This window comes from Mus caroli, unplaced genomic scaffold (assembly GCF_978045245.1).
Source record: "Mus caroli unplaced genomic scaffold, Mus_caroli_1 scaffold_8, whole genome shotgun sequence".
Classification (NCBI taxonomy): Eukaryota; Metazoa; Chordata; class Mammalia; order Rodentia; family Muridae; genus Mus; species Mus caroli.
The window spans coordinates 102,124,214-102,140,643 of record NW_028227263.1 but is presented as its reverse complement, the minus strand read 5'-3'; the positions used below and the strand labels follow the sequence as shown (position 1 = coordinate 102,140,643).

The 16,430-nt window shown below is 51.0% G+C and overlaps 1 protein-coding gene across 1 annotated transcript; it reads right to left on the bottom strand.

Annotated features, from left to right (window-relative positions):
• Nucleotides 1-4,059: 4,059 nt before the first annotated feature.
• Nucleotides 4,060-16,363, bottom strand: Aldh16a1 (aldehyde dehydrogenase 16 family member A1). Its single transcript, XM_021166714.3, has 17 exons — nucleotides 16,195-16,363; nucleotides 11,810-11,912; nucleotides 10,785-10,911; nucleotides 10,084-10,262; nucleotides 9,925-10,002; nucleotides 9,596-9,777; nucleotides 9,359-9,511; nucleotides 8,822-9,007; nucleotides 8,394-8,489; nucleotides 8,089-8,225; nucleotides 7,874-7,979; nucleotides 7,665-7,795; nucleotides 7,057-7,224; nucleotides 6,703-6,904; nucleotides 5,304-5,489; nucleotides 4,972-5,094; nucleotides 4,060-4,327 (listed from the first exon to the last, which is right to left on the bottom strand). The coding sequence occupies exons 1-17, from the start codon at nucleotides 16,282-16,284 to the stop codon at nucleotides 4,166-4,168; spliced, it is 2,409 nt and encodes an 802-aa protein (XP_021022373.1). The 5' UTR covers nucleotides 16,285-16,363; the 3' UTR covers nucleotides 4,060-4,165.
• Nucleotides 16,364-16,430: the final 67 nt, after the last annotated feature.

The window sequence follows — 16,430 nt, the reverse complement described above, 5'->3', positions numbered from 1 at the left end:
TGGAACTCACTTTGTAGACCAGGCTGGCCTCGAACTCAGAAATCCACCTGCCTCTGCCTCCCGAGTGCTGGGATTAAAGGCGTGCGCCACCACGCCCGGCTGAAACCTTTAATCCCAATACGTAGAAGAGGCAGAGGCAGGTGGAGCTTCTCTGAGTCTCGGGTGGGTTCTTGGATTGTTCTTGGATTTAGGGTCAACTTAATATATGGAGATCCCATCTCAAGATCCTGGGGCTGCAAATATGCCCGTGCTTGGCTAGCATGTGTGAAACCCCGGATCGCATCTCCAGGCAGACCATAGGCGGAGCACACCTGTAATCCAGGCAGGATCATCCTTCATTACGAGACTGAAGCCAGTCTGGATCGTATCACACTTAGTCTTCCAAAACAGTCGATCCTCAGCCCATCTATGCTCCTCTGGGCTCTGCACCCCCACTGCTGTTGCAGAGTGTGGGGGTGCACAGGCCATGGTTAGTTCATTGAGCTGCTTTTTTAGCACTTCAGGGAATCTGTCACATCCCAGTCTGCAGGCTTCACGCTAGTGCTGGCTTTGTCACTGTGAGAACTAGCCCTTTATCCTCTTTAAGCTGAAGGTTTTTCTACCCTAAACTGGGAGATGAGTTAGTGAGAGGACAAAAAGAAGGTGTCTTCTCTTTGTGCAGTTCTGGGGATTGAACCAAGCACGTCCCACGTGCTAGGCAGACACTCTGCTGTTGAGCCATGTCCCAGACTCTGTGGCAATCTAAGCAGGACTCTACTGCCTGTGTAGTTCTGTTTCTTCCGTGGTCCATCTAAGTCTTTTCTGCAGAGCCCCATGTCTGCTGGAAACTCTGGCAAGCTTGTTTGCTTTGCTTTGGCCAATGACTCCACTTACTGTGGGGTGAAGCCCAGTGGCTTGGGATGGATGTGAGGGAAGTGGGCCTAGGCTGGGTTGACTGTATCCTAACTTTTTCACATGTGTTCTTTCACACTGCTGCCATCTCCAGATGATGCTTTAATGGAGTCATACATAGGACCTGGTATCTCAGCACTTGAAGGCTGGGGCAGGAGAATCACAGTAAGTTCTGGAACATCTTGGGAAGGTAAGTTCCAATTCCGTCAGGCTTAGTCAGACTCTCTCTCTTTTTGAGAGTCTTACTAAGTACAGTATGTAGCCCAGGCCCGGAACAAGATATATGAACAAGGCTGCTCTCAACTTTAAGGAGGCTCACCTGCCCTGCCTCTGGGATGAAAGGTGAGTGCTACCACACCAAGATTCTGTCTCAAAAACTTGAAAATGTGGGACTGGAAAGATGACAGAGATTGAACATCTGTGCTATTGCACAGGACCTGCTTCAGTTCCTAGCACCCACAGCGGTACAGTGACATGGGACCCAGTACTCTCTTCTGACCTCATGTGTCCATACCCACTCACAGCATTAAAATAAAAACATGGGACTAGAGAGATAGCTCAAGGCTAAAAGCACTGGCTATTCTTCAAAGGACCCTGGTTCAATTCCCAGCACTCACAAGGCAGGTCACAACTGTTTCTAACTCTAGGACATCTCACACCCTCAGACATAAACTAAAAATAGATCACTAAAAGAAAGGAGGAGGAGGAGGAGGAGGAGGAGGAGGAGAAGGAGAAGGAGAAGGAGAAGGAGAAGGAGAAGGAGAAGGAGAAGGAGAAGGAGAAGGAGAAGGAGAAGAAGAAGAAGAAGAAGAAGAAGAAGAAGAAGAAGAAGAAGAAGAAGAAGAAGAAGAAACAAAACATACTGTTACTATTCTGGCTAGTCTCCCCACCCCCCACCCGTTTCCTGGACACAGGGTTTCTGTGTAACCTTGGCTATCCTGTAACTTGATCTGTAGACCAGGCTGGCCTTAACTCAGAGATTCTGCCACCATGGTGAATTGTGTTACCCCTGGGCTGGGGGTCACGGGTGCTGTAAGAAAGCAGGCTGAGTAAGCCACAGGAAGCAAGCCAGCAGGCAGCACTGCTCCATGGCCCCTGCTTCCAGGTTCCTGCCAGGTTTGAGTTCCTACCATGGCTTTCCTAGTGGACCGTGATTTGGAATGTGTAAGCTAAATAAACCCTCCCCTCCCCCAGCTGTTTGCCATGATTGCCATCACAGCAGCAGCAACCTTCACACACAACAGCACACCATCAGGGTCACTGGGAGGAGGCTTTGTCGTCTCTAAAAAGCTCTCATGCCATTGCCATGCCAAGAAGGCCTCACAAGTGCCAACCAGATGGGGCCCCTCCCAGCTTCAACAGCCATGTGCTGGAACCTTTATCCTTGGCAAGTGACAAAGTGACAGTCTGTGATAATCAGTTACAGCTCAGAGGATGGAGTAAGAATAAGTTGAGCCTGATGGCTCAAGCTGTCATCCCAGTGGCAGATCGGGAATGCAAGGTCATCTCTGGTGCCACAGTCCAACCAGGAACACATACATACATACACACACACACACACACACACACACACACACACACACACGTTCTTGAAACCAAACCAAGCAAACAGAACACCAAACCAAAACATACGAGAAAAGAAAGAAAATGGACTAAGAGAGCCTCCGTTAGCCCAGTTCACTGGGCAACATTAGTGAGCAGACCAGGGAGAGAGAGGGAAAGAGAAAGAGAGAGATGGAAGGAGGGAGGCCTTGACAATGTGCAGCGAGTCAACCAGTTGGCTGTTGTTCACTGATCAGCGTTACTGCTAAAGTCTAGACCATTCTGATGGCTCTTCTCCGACTTTTCTTGCCTGGGGCCTTCATGTTCAGCCTGGGTGAACAGACACTCTGGCTTGTTTTATGACCTCACATGGTAAACAGGATTTGGCAGAGATTAAGGAAGAGCACAGGGTGGACGTGTCCATACATATATAATCCCAGGTGGATCACAAGAATTGCAGATCAGGGGTGAGATGGCTGAGCTAATAAAGTAGGTTCTGACTATTTTCAAGCATAAGCATGTGAGTTGATGCCATGAACTAACATGGTGAAGGAGACACCTGATTCCTGAAGTTGTCTTCTGGCTTTCCTGCATGTCCACACACACACACACACACACACACACACACCAAAAACCCCAAGAAACTCCCGTGAAACTTATTTTTTTTAGACAGGGTTTCTCTGTGTACCTGGCTGTCCTGGAACTTGCTCTATAGACCAGGCTGGCCTCAAACTCAGACATCTACCTGCCTCTGCCTCCTGAGTGCTGGGATTAAAGGAATGGCTTAAAACATCACTGCCTGGCTTAAAACAAACAAGTCCCACAAGAGTACACAGTGAGATCCTGCTTTAAAAAACAAAAAGGAGGGGCACTGACTGCTCTTCCAGAGGTCCTGAGTTCAATTCCCAGCAACTACATGGTGGCTCACAACCATCTATAATAGGATCTGATGCCCTCTTCTGGTGTGTCTAAAGACATTGTGCTCACAATTGTAAAATAAATAAATAAATAAATCCAAAAAACCCAAAACAACCCCCCCCCCCATGCTTCAATTGTCAAGCCAGCAGTGTGTCAGGCCTGGAGGTTCATGCTGGTACCCAGCAGTGCGTCAGGCCTGGATGTTCATGATGGCACTCAGCACTCTGGGTGAGACATGAGGAGTAGATGTGCCAATTAGCTGTGCCCTAAGATCTTGCTGAAACAGACCAAAGAAGGGGGGAAAAAAGCAAAACCACAAACCTAAAACCAAAACTAAAAGCTAAACCCATGGAGATCTTCTGTGATGGCAAGCACCTGGTGAGTTTCAGCTCCAGGAAGCCAGGCCTGCCTCGAAGCTGTGCCCTCAGCACCTGGCAGCAGTGGTGGCCCCTGGCTTGGGGCTGGCACACTAGGGCTGTGCTAGGATACTGACCTTCTTGTTCAGAAAGGGGACTTACAGGAAGGCATCAGTGCTGGAATCACTTACAAAGGGGACAGAGCCTTCCAGGGACTTCCCTCTACTGCCTCCTGACTCAAGAGTGCTGGATGAGGCTGAGTTCCCTTTATGCATCCCATAAACACAGTATTCTCCCAGGGTTGCCTACTGGGCCACACATGAAGAAGCCACTGTTCCCACATCCTCAAATGCACAGTCAAAATCACTCAGTTTATTAGAAGTCATGGGAAATCTGAGAGAAATGTTCCAAGCACTTGGTGCTCCTGAGCATCAAAGATGGAGTGGGTGGCTTCGGCATTAGTCCCCCATTGGCAGCCACAGGGCCTTTGTTCGCGCTGCGTGAAGACTCAGCTCCTGTCCTGCCCCCTGGACCTCCACATCCCAGGCCCTTGGGAAGCCCCTGTTTACCCACACAGACTTGAGGTTCCCTGCAGAGGCCCATTCCACAAACTGGGAGCCCTGGGATGGAAAGATATGTGATTAGTCCTGCAATGAACACCTGTAAGAGACCTAGAGACCTGACAAGGCTGGACATTTAGATCCTGGCCAACACTCCTTTTAGATGTAGAGGAAGTAGATCTAGGGAATCCTCATCTTTCCTAGTTCAAGGCTCTTGCCAACAGGGACTTCCCATCCAGCACAGTGGTTCAGGAGGGTAGAGCCTTGGAGTGTTGCTAGGGTGCATACCCTAGCAATAGGTCTTCCAAAAACCATGATGTCTTTGGGCAAAGGAGGCTTTAGGCCCTTGTGAAGAAGACTGTCTTTCTTTGAGCAGCAGTGTTCTACACCTTTAATCTCAGTACTTGCGAGACAGAGGCTAGCAAATCTCTGTGAGTTCAAGGCCAGCCTGGTTTATATAATGAGTTCTAGAACAGCCAGAGCACACAGAGAAATCCTGTCTCAAAACACTGTCTCCTGGACCTCTCCCCACCAATAGAAGACCTTCTTCCTTTGTGACTGAGCTTGTACCAGGGTAGGACCTCAGCAGCTATTGCCAAGGCATTTCTTCCTCTTAGCAACAGAGATCCTTAGGGGATGAGCGCAGAATCCCCTAAGCTCCTAGCACAGAAGTCTGTTGTTGAAGGTTAAGTACCCTGAAGTACCTGGGCAGAGCCGAAGTACCACAGGGCTTGGACATCCTGATGTAAGGCCAGACAGCGGGTCAGGTGGTCGCGATCTCCTGTCACTACACTCACCAGGCCAGCAGGAAACAGAGTAGCTATATCCTAGGATGAGAGAGTGGGACACCAAGGGTTGAACATCAATGGGGCAGGCTGAAGAGTGGGCATCTGGCAGTGGCTGTAGGGGCTCATGCAAGGAATAGGACTTAGAGGGGATGCTGAGACTCGTTATCATAGCTACCCAGGAGGGAGGAGGCCAGTTGAGCTCCTGAAGACCCAGGAGCAGCAGGCAGGAGGGAAGCAGGTGATTTTACCTGGCAGACCTCCAAGGCCAGCAGAGGACATGCTCCACTGGGTACTAAGACCACGGCATTGCCATAGGCCAGTGCAGGGGCCAGTAGTGACACAAAAGCCAGCAGGGGCCACTCATCCGGGCACACCACGGCCAGCACTCCCAGTGGTTCTCGAAGCCGGAGCACAGGGCCTCTCAATCCTGTTACCTACAGAAATAGATGACAGACACATCAAGGACAAGTTCCCAGAGGAACTTTTGCCTGCCCCATTCTCCCACATTTAACATGTTCCTAGCTCCAGAGTAGCTCCAATAATGTGTAACCAGGGGATGATGGTTCAGGGCCTGAAACTCTGGAGTCCAATGGCCACTCCATAGCTTTATGGGTCAGCGTGAGTTACTTAACCTCTCTGGACTTCTGGGCCTGGAATCTGCTCCTGCCTCAGTCTGTGCAGTAGCTGAGACTTTGTGTTTTGAGGTATTGTAGGCAGCTCCAACCATGCTAGGATAGGCAATTGCTCTATCTCTGAACCATATCCTAATACTTGTTTGTGTCTGGTTTGTTTTGAGACAGGGGCTCCCTATGTAGCCCAGGCTGGCCTTGTACTCAGAGATCTGCTTGCCTCTCTCTCCTGAGTGCAGGGATTGAACACAGACACCACCAATGCCCAGCTTGATTGAGTTTTAGTTTTTTGAAGACTCTGGGCAGTCCTGGCTGTCCTGGGAGTCACTCTAGACCAGGCTGGCCTCGAATTCACATAGAGCTACCTGCCTCTCAAGTACTGGGACTAAAGGCTTGATTTATTTTCTAATTGTTTATGAGTTGGGGCACAGTTATGTGCACTTGTGAGTGACTGAAGGGAGTGTGAGATCCCCCTGGAGCTAGGGATACAGGAGGTTGTACGGCCTCTGGCCTGGATGCTGGGATTAAACCCATCCTCTGCAAGGACAGCTCCTTACTGCTGGGATTAAAGGCACGAGCCTTGATGCTCAGCAATACCTTTGTTTCTTTGATGCAGGATTTCACTGTGGCCAAGGCTGACGCTTGACTTGTGATCTTTCTGTCTCTATTTTACAAATGTTGAGATCATAGGCCTGCACCCTCATGCCCACTGTGTGTTTGCAAAGCCTTCTTGAATACAGACAAGCCTACGTTACATAGATTTTAAACGGCGTAATCTGAGAAGTTCCTACAATATGTGCATGCGTGAGCAGCCTGCTTTCCTGTAAGCACTGTACCCCTCCCTCCTGTCTTCTGAGACAAGGCTTCTCAGCCAAGCACTGTTCCATCTCTCCTCTCACCAGAATTGTATTCTCTAGACTTTCTAGAGCTAAGCTTGGACTTGTGCCTGGTTCACTGAGCCTGGGCTCTGACTCTTGGCTGACTGACTGTCCTGACTGCCTGCTTAGATCTGTCTCACCTGTAGTGTCTGGCCTTGGTCCTGAACCCGGGTGCCCCATGTCTGGAGTCGCCTCACACTCAGTTCTACTTCAGTCTTGGCAACTGTAGGCGCTGCTCCGTGCCTCTCTAGTTGTGAGGTCAGCACTGGCTTCCTGCGCTCCAGAGCAGCTGCCAGGGCCCACAGCAGGGTTGCTCGGGCTCTTGGAGACTGGGCTCCCCAGCTGTGGGCAAACAGTGCAAGTTAGGGTATAGCCTGGCCTTAGCTAGTCCCAGATGGCCATCTCTATCATCTACAGCCTCCACCCAGGGCTCCAGTCCCACGTGTACTTCTATCCAAGCCACCCTCACCTCTGCGCTTCCATTTGACGCTTACCCAGGGGCAGCCTGATGAGCAGCCTCTACAGCACCTTGGATATCCTTGGCTCCACCCTCAGCTACATAGCTGGAGACTTTGCCCGAAGAATCTTGGATGGGCCTGGAGCTCTGGGTCCCAGGAGACTGGAAACGGCCCCCGACAAACAGCCCATAGGGAGGGGCTGGGCTGCAGAGTGGGGTGGGAGAAGGCTGCATCCACATGGGCCACTGGCAGGTCTACCATACTGGCTGGACCTCTCAGTTCCCAGGAACCTTTTGGACTCAAATTTCTATTCTCATGAGCTTCTACAGGATCAAACACCTGCTCCCATGAGTCTCTGGAGGATTCTGAATTCCTACCCCATGAGTTTCTGGTGTCATCCAAAACTCTTACTGTAATGCACCTCTCGGACACTCTAAATTCTACTCCTTTGAGCATCTGTATTCTCCCTGAAGTCTTTGCTTCTGGGACACTCAAACCATTAAGGAGAACTGAGATTCTTTTTACTCTTGGGGTTAGGACCCAGAAAGGTACACTAAGAACTGAAGACCCCAAGACAGGCTCTAAGCACCCTCCTTCCAGCCCCACACCCTCATCTTTAGGTTACCAGGCCTGCAACAGCTCACCTAGGCCCTGTTTCTGGCCCTGACGGCAGAATGGAGGACGCAGCAAGGCCAAATGTGTCGTAGTTGAGACTCTCACAAAGGGAGGACTCTTGGGAAGGTGTCCTCAAGGGCTGCAGGTACTCATATAGGCCCTGTGAGAGGTGTGTGGTCAGCAGGAGGCCAGATGGTCTCAAGGTGACTCAGAGGTACAGAGGTGGATGGGCACTCACATCTGGGCCTCCGTGCCAGGAAGACCCACTCTCCTTGCAGCCCCCTGTCGGCACCGCAGGGTCTCGGAGGCCATGAGCATTGATCCACACTGTGCCCACCTGGAGCCTATGAGGCAGGGAAAGACACGGGGGAGGGTAAGATGGGATGCTGGGTGAAGGGGGAGGGAGACACCTGAGGGAGACGGTAGAGGCAGGGGGAGTAAGTACCAACTGACCCATAGCCCAGCTCCAGGGCTTGCCCTAGCCTCTCACTCCACACACTGGCGCTGCCTCCCCGGGGTGTTCCATTGGCCAGGGCTAGTGCCTCCTTGACTGTGCGGAAAGGAGAAGCCATAACCACAGGCCACGGTACCTAAAAGGGGTGACAGGCGTTAGCCGGAGAGCAAACTCTCCTGTCAATACTTTACCCATTTGAGAAAGTCATAGTGTTCCTAGCTCCGGGTAAGGTTCAGGGCTGTTGCCCACAAGTCACTGAGGATGGAAGGGCAGGGCAGGAAGGCTGCAGCCTCAGGGGCCTCACCTCAGCCTGGGCACATGGGGCTGCTGGAGGCAGACCAGAAACCAAGGCTGGAGAGAAGAATGGGCTACTGGGGGGCACATCACCAGCTTGGAATACCTGGGAGGAGGAGAAATAGATGCAGATGGCTGTCCTCTCTAGACCCAGAGACACAGCTCAGCCTCCTCCATGAATACGCAGGCTTCAGCTCCTTCCTAGACCTAGGTACTGAGGTTGCAGCCCCAGGCCCCTCCCTCAGCCTGGGCATCCAGACTCAGAGCCTCCTCCTCCCTTAGACACGCAAGTCCACACTCCAACTTCCTCCCCAAACTCGGGAGTTTAGCTTTTAGCCCTTGTCTCAGACCCAGGCATCTAGGGTCTGGGACCTTCTTACTCTGACATAGGAGTTGGCTAGTCAAGGTCTAAGACTCCATTGTGCAGATGGGGCTCACCTGTCCCCCCTGGCTTTGGGCCTCATCCACAAAGCTCTGGGCCAGGTCTCGGGCAGCAGCTCCTCGAGCCCCCATGTCCACAGCCCCATCCAGTCCTCGCCCACTCCGTATCTGTGCCATTCTGGCCTGGAGTCGTCTCATAGCTTCATCCCATACAGACTCCTGGATGAGGAGCCTGAGCCCCCCCTGTTGGAAAAAAGGCATGAAACGTGGCAAAATCAGGGGCGATGTAGGGAGAACAGGCTCCCACAGAACAGAGGGGTGGGCCTCAGGGATAGAGCAGCACCGGCAGGCAAGAGGTGCACTGCACAAAATTGGGTGACTTGCCCAGAATGGTGGCATATGCCTGCAACCCCCGGAGGATTAGGAGTTCAAGGCTAGCCTGGGCTACACAGTGAGTTGGAAGCTAGGTTGGTCTACATAAGACCCTGTCTCAAATAATAAAAAGGCCCAAACAACAGAAAGTAAAAACAAGCTGGGTATTTGGAGAGTATGGCGGACCACCGGACTTTGGGGACCCGAGCACACAGATCTCACCAGACTGCGGTCTGACCAGACGGCATCCACGACACCCTCCACAGCAGAGTCCACATCTGCGGAGTCTGTCAGTAGCAACAGTGACTCTGTGCCCAGGGCCAGGCCCAGCTCAGCTCCCCTGCCTGCTAGAGTCCGTCGCAGAACACGTCCTTCCTGAGGGAACCCCATGGGTTTCAGGTATGGCAGGAGCCTCTTGGCTCTTAGCTGTGCCCATCCCACTGCCAGCCCTGAAAATACCTCCACGGGTCCACAGAAAGCCACCTTCTGGACTCCAGGTTGGGAGGCCAGGACAGGCCCCAGCGAGGCAGGGCCACATATCACATTGAGGATCCCTGGGAAAGAGCCAAGCTCTCCTGCCAGCTGAGCCAGGAGGAGAGGTGTCGGGAAGGCTGGGGGCACGAGGGCCACCACGGTGCAGCCTGGGGAAAGGGAACAACTGAGTCCAGACCCCTACCCTCCTGCACACCCAGGGGTCTAGGTGCCAGCCCTCTTCCTTGGACCCCAACCATCTTTTCTGAGAAAAGACGGGGGTCTGTGGGGGGGAGGGGACCAGAGCCTTTACCTACCCATAGCCAGGGCAGGGCAGACCCTCCACATCATGTCCAAGAAAGAGAAAGGAGTCGGCAGGATGAGGCCAATGACTCCTGCAAAGAATCCATAATGAGCGCGTGGACGGGTTGGTTTCCTGGGTCAGGAGGGCTCTTGGAGGGCCTACAGGTTCTCACCCACGGGCTGCCAGTCTGCCAGTGCATCATCCTGGGCATGTGCCTGGACTGCATGGTACTGGAGCAGTTGCTGGGCCAGTGGCACATCTCCATCTCGAACCTCTCGAACAGCCCGTCCAGTGACCAGGGATTCCATGGTCCACAGCAGTCGCTGGTGCTTCTGAATGGCCTTGGCCAGCCTTGGGAGAACACACAGAGTCGTCATGCTCAGAGCAGCCTGGACTATAACCCCACAAGAATCTAGGGGCAGATCCATAATTTATCGGGTACAGCGGGTACCAAAGCTGTGTAGAAGTGTAGTCTACGAGAGTGTCAGACTCTGTGTGGTGCTGTGGGATGCTCCTGGTCACTGATTACCAGGGGTCCCAAAGATAACTGGGAACGTAAATCTCAGCCTCTGATTCAATTGCATTATGGGAAATGGGATCTTTATAGCTGCCCCCACAGTGTAATGGGAAGCAGGGAGCTCTGATTCTAACGAAGTGCTGAGAAACAGGGCTCTCGTGATATTCTCATACTACTGGACCCAGTGAACTGTGAGCAACAATGGCTGTTCTGGCCACTGAAGTGCCACATGCACTCGGGAAACATGAACCATTAATTCAAAAGGATCCGAGGACATGGAGTCACTGTTTCCTCCTGTGATTCCTGAGGGACACAGGCCATCTCTTCCTAGGTGGGCCTTGCCTGGGCTTCCTCACCGGGTTAGGTGTTGTCCCCGAGCAGCTCCAGGGAGTTGGCTCCAGGCCTTGAATGCTATCTTTGCAGCCTCCACAGCTGCAGCGATGTCCTCAGCCTCTGCTTGCAGGCAGCTGGCCAGGTTTTCTCCTGCAGAGACAAGTAGGGGCCCAGATGGAGGAAGCCTGTGTCAGAAGTTCCCTGTGAGTCTCAGGCCTTCCTCTAGTTACCAGTCACTGCTCTGACCAAGCCCTGCAGGCAGGACCTGGCTTTCTTTTCCTTCTTTCCTTTCTTACTCCGTTTTGTTTGTTTGTTTTGTTGATACAGGGTTGGCTGGCTGTCCTGGAACTCACTCTGTAGACCAGGCTGGGCTCAAACTCAGAGAACTATCTGTCTGTTTCCTAAGTGCTAAGATTAAAGGGATGCACACCAATGCCTGGCTGTGCTTTTAAACTTTTATTTATTTGGAATAGTAATGAGTGTTTTGCCTGCAAGTATGTATACACATAATATGCATGCAGTGCCCGCAGGAGTCAGAAGATGTCAGATTGTCTGCACCTGAACTTACTGGTGGTTTTAAGCAGCCTGATCCTGACATGGGTGCTAGGAACTAAATGAACCTGGGTCTTCTGAAAGGATAGCACACACTTCTAACCACTGAGCTGTCTCTTCAGCCCCTTTCTTCTTCTTTTTTAAAAAGTTTCTCACTATGAAGCTAAGGCTGGCCTGGAATCCACTCTGTACTTCGGGCTGGCTGCAAACTCAGGACCCTTCTGCTTCAGCCTCTGAATTGCTGGGATTAGAGGTGTGGGCCATTATCCAAAGCTTGAGGAAGGGAATTGAGTACAGAAGGGCTTCAAAAGCCTTTTGGGAGCACTAGGAACTATAATTACTGAGACTGTCCTCAGGAGAAATGAGAGCTCCCATCCCCACCACCATTAGTGGTTGTCCCTGCACTAAGGGGCTCGAGCCCAGATAGCATGGACGGCATGGCTGCCACCCTGAGAGAGGTTTTTGTTCCTCCTGAATGACTGGACTCTTCAAAAACCTGTGATGGGATCCTGGCAAGGCGCTGGATTCCTGTGTTCTGGCTTCAGCCACATCCCATTGACATGGTGGCCCAAGAGGCGGTTGTGGGTGTCCAGCCAGGCCTGGAGGAAGAAAGAGTTTGGAGAAGAGCCTGAGGCAGCTGGGACAGCTCAGCCCCTTGTCTCGCTGAGGGGATGTTTGTACCCTTTGCTGTCAGTTCATCCTTCTCCTGCCTGCCTTTTGTTTTTGTTTTGGGCTGGGGTTTGAACTCAGTGCTCTATACTATCAAATTATACTTCCAGCCCCTGTTTTGTTTTTTGTTTGTTTGTTTTACTATGGCTAAAACATTATTTGAAACTCTTTATGTTAGCTAGTACTGCTGCTGCAGCCTATATATATATATATATATATATATATATATATATATATATATGTATATATATACACACACACACACACACACACACACACACACACAGCCCCAGTACTCAGGCCAGCCTAGGCTACAACGGCAAGATCTTGGACTCTGTTTTTAGTCTGTAATGTAATAATAGCCCAGGCTGGTTAAACTTACTGAGGTGTCAGGAATGAACCCCAGATCTCCTGCATCCATCCACTGTGTACACCAGTGTACCTGGTGAAACCACACACACACACACACACACACACACACACACACACTCTGGCTGTCCTGGAACTAGCTCTATAGACCAGGCTGGCCTTCAGCTTCTGCCTGGGATTAAAGGAGTGTGCCCCTACTGCCAGGCTTAAACAGGGTTTATAACCCTCTGCCTCTGGTAAACCATCCCCCCCCTCCCCCAGAAGGGAAGGAATCAATATACATAAACAGCCAGCAGAGCCACTTCAGCTCCTTCTGTGAGCTTGACCCCTGCTTCATGCTGCTTTCTCTTCCTCCTTACATTTCCTGCTGTTCTGAAATCCAACACCTACCTTCCACTTTCTGATGTTTTTCTCTTACCCTGACAACTGGGCCTTTTTCATTCTTTTACTTTTTTTTTCCTTAAAGCAAAATGGGCTCAGTGCGTCCCACGTGTCTGTAATTCTGACACTTGAGATGGAGAAGCAGGAGAGCACTATGATTTAGAGGGCAGCCTAGGCTATGTGAGACAAGGTGCATGGTGGGGAAATGGCTCAGTCAGCAAAGCACATGCCTTGCAATGATGAGAACCTGAATTCAATCCCCAGGGTACGTGGGGAATCCCAGGAAGAGTGGATCAAGGCACACACATCTGCAATCCCAGTGTTAGGAAGGTGGAGGAGGAGGAAAGAACAGCTAGCCTTGCTTGCCTACATGGGCAATTCCAGCCTAGTGAGAGGGCAAGTCAAAAGAAGGAAGGCCAAGAGCTGACTCCAGAGCTAAGGGCTCCTGCAGGCTACGTGTTTGGTTTTCAGACAGCTCACAGCCACCTGCAGCTCCAGCTCCTGGGACCTTCAAACCCTCTGCTGGCCTCCTGATCACACATAGCGTGAGCACATGCATACACACAGACACAGTAATCTTACAGAACAAGGGGTGCACGTGGGAGGCAGGTGAACTGCTTGTGAATTCAGGTCAGACTGTCTACGTGGAACATTCCAGGCCAGCCAGGAAGGACCACATAGAGAAACCCTGTCCCAAAATGCAAACAAAATAAACAAAAAACAACCAAATCTTTTAAAAAGAAAAGAGAAATTGTCATGCAAATGTTCCAAACTGTGGCATCCACGAGGACAGAGCCATCATGAAGTGGGGCCATGTGAACATGAACCGGGAACTAAGCACTGTGACTGACAGTTAGTGCTATGGTAGTGCTGGTTGTATAACAATCCTTATCTGTTAGAAATAAGGACTCAAATATTTATGTGAAAGTAGCACAACAGCCGGCACTGTATAAACGACTCTTGAGAGACAGGGAGAAAGCACCGCCAACACTGGCCTGCCCTCGCGGAGCTGCTGAAGCTCAGTGATGGATGCATGGGAGTTCCTAACATCAACTGCTGTGGAGAAGACGGAAAACAAACTCCCACAAGAATGTCAACGGGGTCCTGGCAGGCTACGGGCCTATTGGACACCAAGAGCTTTCCCAAAGTAGCCAAGACAATTGGTTCCAGATGAATTTTGTCAGGGAACTGGAGCCAAACGGTCGCCAAACTTTGGAATTTTATTTTCAAGAGAAATTGGTATCCAGGATGTTTAGATGGAATTAATTGTACAATAAATGACATTTCCAAAACAAAGCTCAAGCCAAAGAAAACAAACATGTTTTCTGGTTGGGTTGCCCATAGAGTGTAAACCTGAGACCTTTGTTGGAGTAATGGGGGGCAACTGATTGGGGGTAGGCGTGGGGTGGGGGGCACACCAGAATCCAAGGCGTGGTGACAGGCCCGGCTCTTTCATTTTTTGAGACTGCTTAGCTGATTTGGAACTTGTAACTCTCCTGCCTTGGCCTTCCACATGCTGGGATTACTGGTTTGCCCACCATATCCAAACTCCTTTAAGCCCTGTGTACTATGGACAAAATTCCTCCCCTCATCAGCCTTGTGTTCTGTCACTAAAATAACAAAAATAATCCCCTCTCTGACGTTCTGAGGATTAAGTAAAATCGTACTTAGCAGAGGTTGGCACAGTCTATCCATCCATCAATCCCAGCCTTCAGTCTATTATTGTTACTTAGAGACACACTGCCTCTAACAAGCTTCCAGCTGGGGTCTCTGAATTGTCCCAAATCTGATCTATAGTTTTAGTTACTCCAACAGTCCAGTACCTTTTAATTGGCATTTCCCTGGTTGGAGTCTCCACTGCAATTGTCTGTCCAGGCAACACTAGGCTCCATCTCATTATGATGGATTCGTAGCATCCCTGTCAGCAGAGTCTAGAATCTATCCTATCCTTTTTTTTTTTTTTTTTTTTTTTTTTTTTTTTTTGCAACAGGGTTTCTCTGTGTAGCCCTGGCTGTCCTGGAACTCACTCTGTAGACCAGGCTGGCCTCGAACTCAGAAATCCGCCTGCCTCTGCCTCCAAAGTGCTGGGATTAAAGGTGTGCGCCACCACCGCCCAGCTGGATCCTACTCTTAAGCAGCATCTTGGTGACATCTCTTGATGAACCAGTCTGCCTCCATCTTAGGCTTGAAAGCCTCTTAAAGACAAACTAGCTTCTTTCCTGTTTCTGATTGAACCTCTGTTTCTCCGGATTGGGTTATGCCCCACCTGTAACCTTAAGTACAAATGGTTCTGCACTGCCCGTTCCAGAAAACTTCAACCACGCCTTGGTTTTAAAAAGATATTAAAATCGCTTTGCAACCCTACCTTTGTATCAAAAGGTTGTTGTGGCTACCATTTTAGGAACACCTTGCAATAGTGTCTTTACTACAGGTTATTATAATGCGTATGTTCTGCTCCTGTAACCTCAACTATTTTGGTGGCCAAATCCCCCTATCCACAAACTATATATAAAAACCTTGTCTTCCTCACATCCAGGACTGACTTGTAGAACCAAAGCTTATCAGGTGCTTGTGTCCTCAAAAAAAGCTAGCTTAATTAATTACTTGCTTTAATTACTTTGGCCATGATGATTTTGGGTCAGTGATCTTTCTCCTTGTATCTTTGGGATCAACACTCTAAACTTTATAGTGTTATATGCTGTCCCTCCAAAGCTGGAGTCCTTTTGTAGTGTGGTGAATCCTCTTAGAGTCTAAAGACTCTCCCAACTTCCTTAATACTTGCTTGGATGCTGGAAGAATTTCTGGGACCCTGGGCATTCTGATTGGCCCTTGGTTTGAAAGAAAATCCCAGGAACCCTACCACATTCCGATGGGGCTGCAAGAGGGTTCTGGAGCCTTAGGCCAGGAGGCTCTAAAGGAATAATATAAATGAAGTACGAAAACAGGAAAATCTCCCAAAGAAATCCACTAAACTTGGGAGGGGGAGAGGGAGAATGAGAATCGGATGGGCCAAAAGGGTCAAGAGAACTCAGACGACGTTCCAAGGGGCGGGAGATCACAGAGCACCGTAAGGATATTGAGACTGGGGCTGCAGTCACAGCAAGTTTTGGACGAACTTGAGGTTCTAAATGTTCCCGCGAACCTCCAAAGTGCCGGGGGCCGCAAGGAACCACGGTCTAGCAAGGTGAAGACTCAGGAGGACCGCGAGAGGTATGGGGATTTAGTGACCACCCGTTCCTGAAGGGTCCTGGGGAAACACTACAGCGGCGTCCTCGAGGACAGCCATCGCCGCCCACAGCCAACCAGCCAGCCGCCCAGCCCAGGCTTCCGCACCGTAGGGGAAATCACGCGCTCAGAGGGGCGGGGCTTCCAAGAAGGCCGCAGTGGATGACGGGAGCCCGCGCGTCCCAAGCGGCCGAAAGGACTCAGGAAGGCGGCAGCGGCCGCGGGGCAAGCCCTCACCAGTGCGCATGCGTGGCTCTCCGGCACCGGTCCGTACTCCAGCGTCGTGAAAATCTCCCGGGTACTGGGCTGTACACGCGTAGCCGCCATCGCTCGCCCGGAGCCTTCCGCGAAGGACTGCTGGACGGTGTACCTAGAGGAACTTGGAGGTCCGAAGGGCGGCACCGCCCACTCCAATCAAGGGGGCGGGGCCAACCGTAGGGCCCGGAAACAAGCTATATTAGGACGTGACCCGC

Excerpts from the sequence above, each read along its gene's own strand:
- Aldh16a1 (XM_021166714.3), bottom strand. The coding sequence starts at position 16,284 with ATGGCGGCTACGCGTGTACAGCCCAGTACCCGGGAGATTTTCACGACG. Across the intron at positions 8,490-8,821 it reads CCCAAAGCCAGGGGGGACAG|GTATTCCAAGCTGGTGATGT; the intron begins GTGAGCCCCATC and ends TCCTCCTCCCAG. Across the intron at positions 8,226-8,393 it reads CCCCATGTGCCCAGGCTGAG|GTACCGTGGCCTGTGGTTAT; the intron begins GTGAGGCCCCTG and ends CACCCCTTTTAG.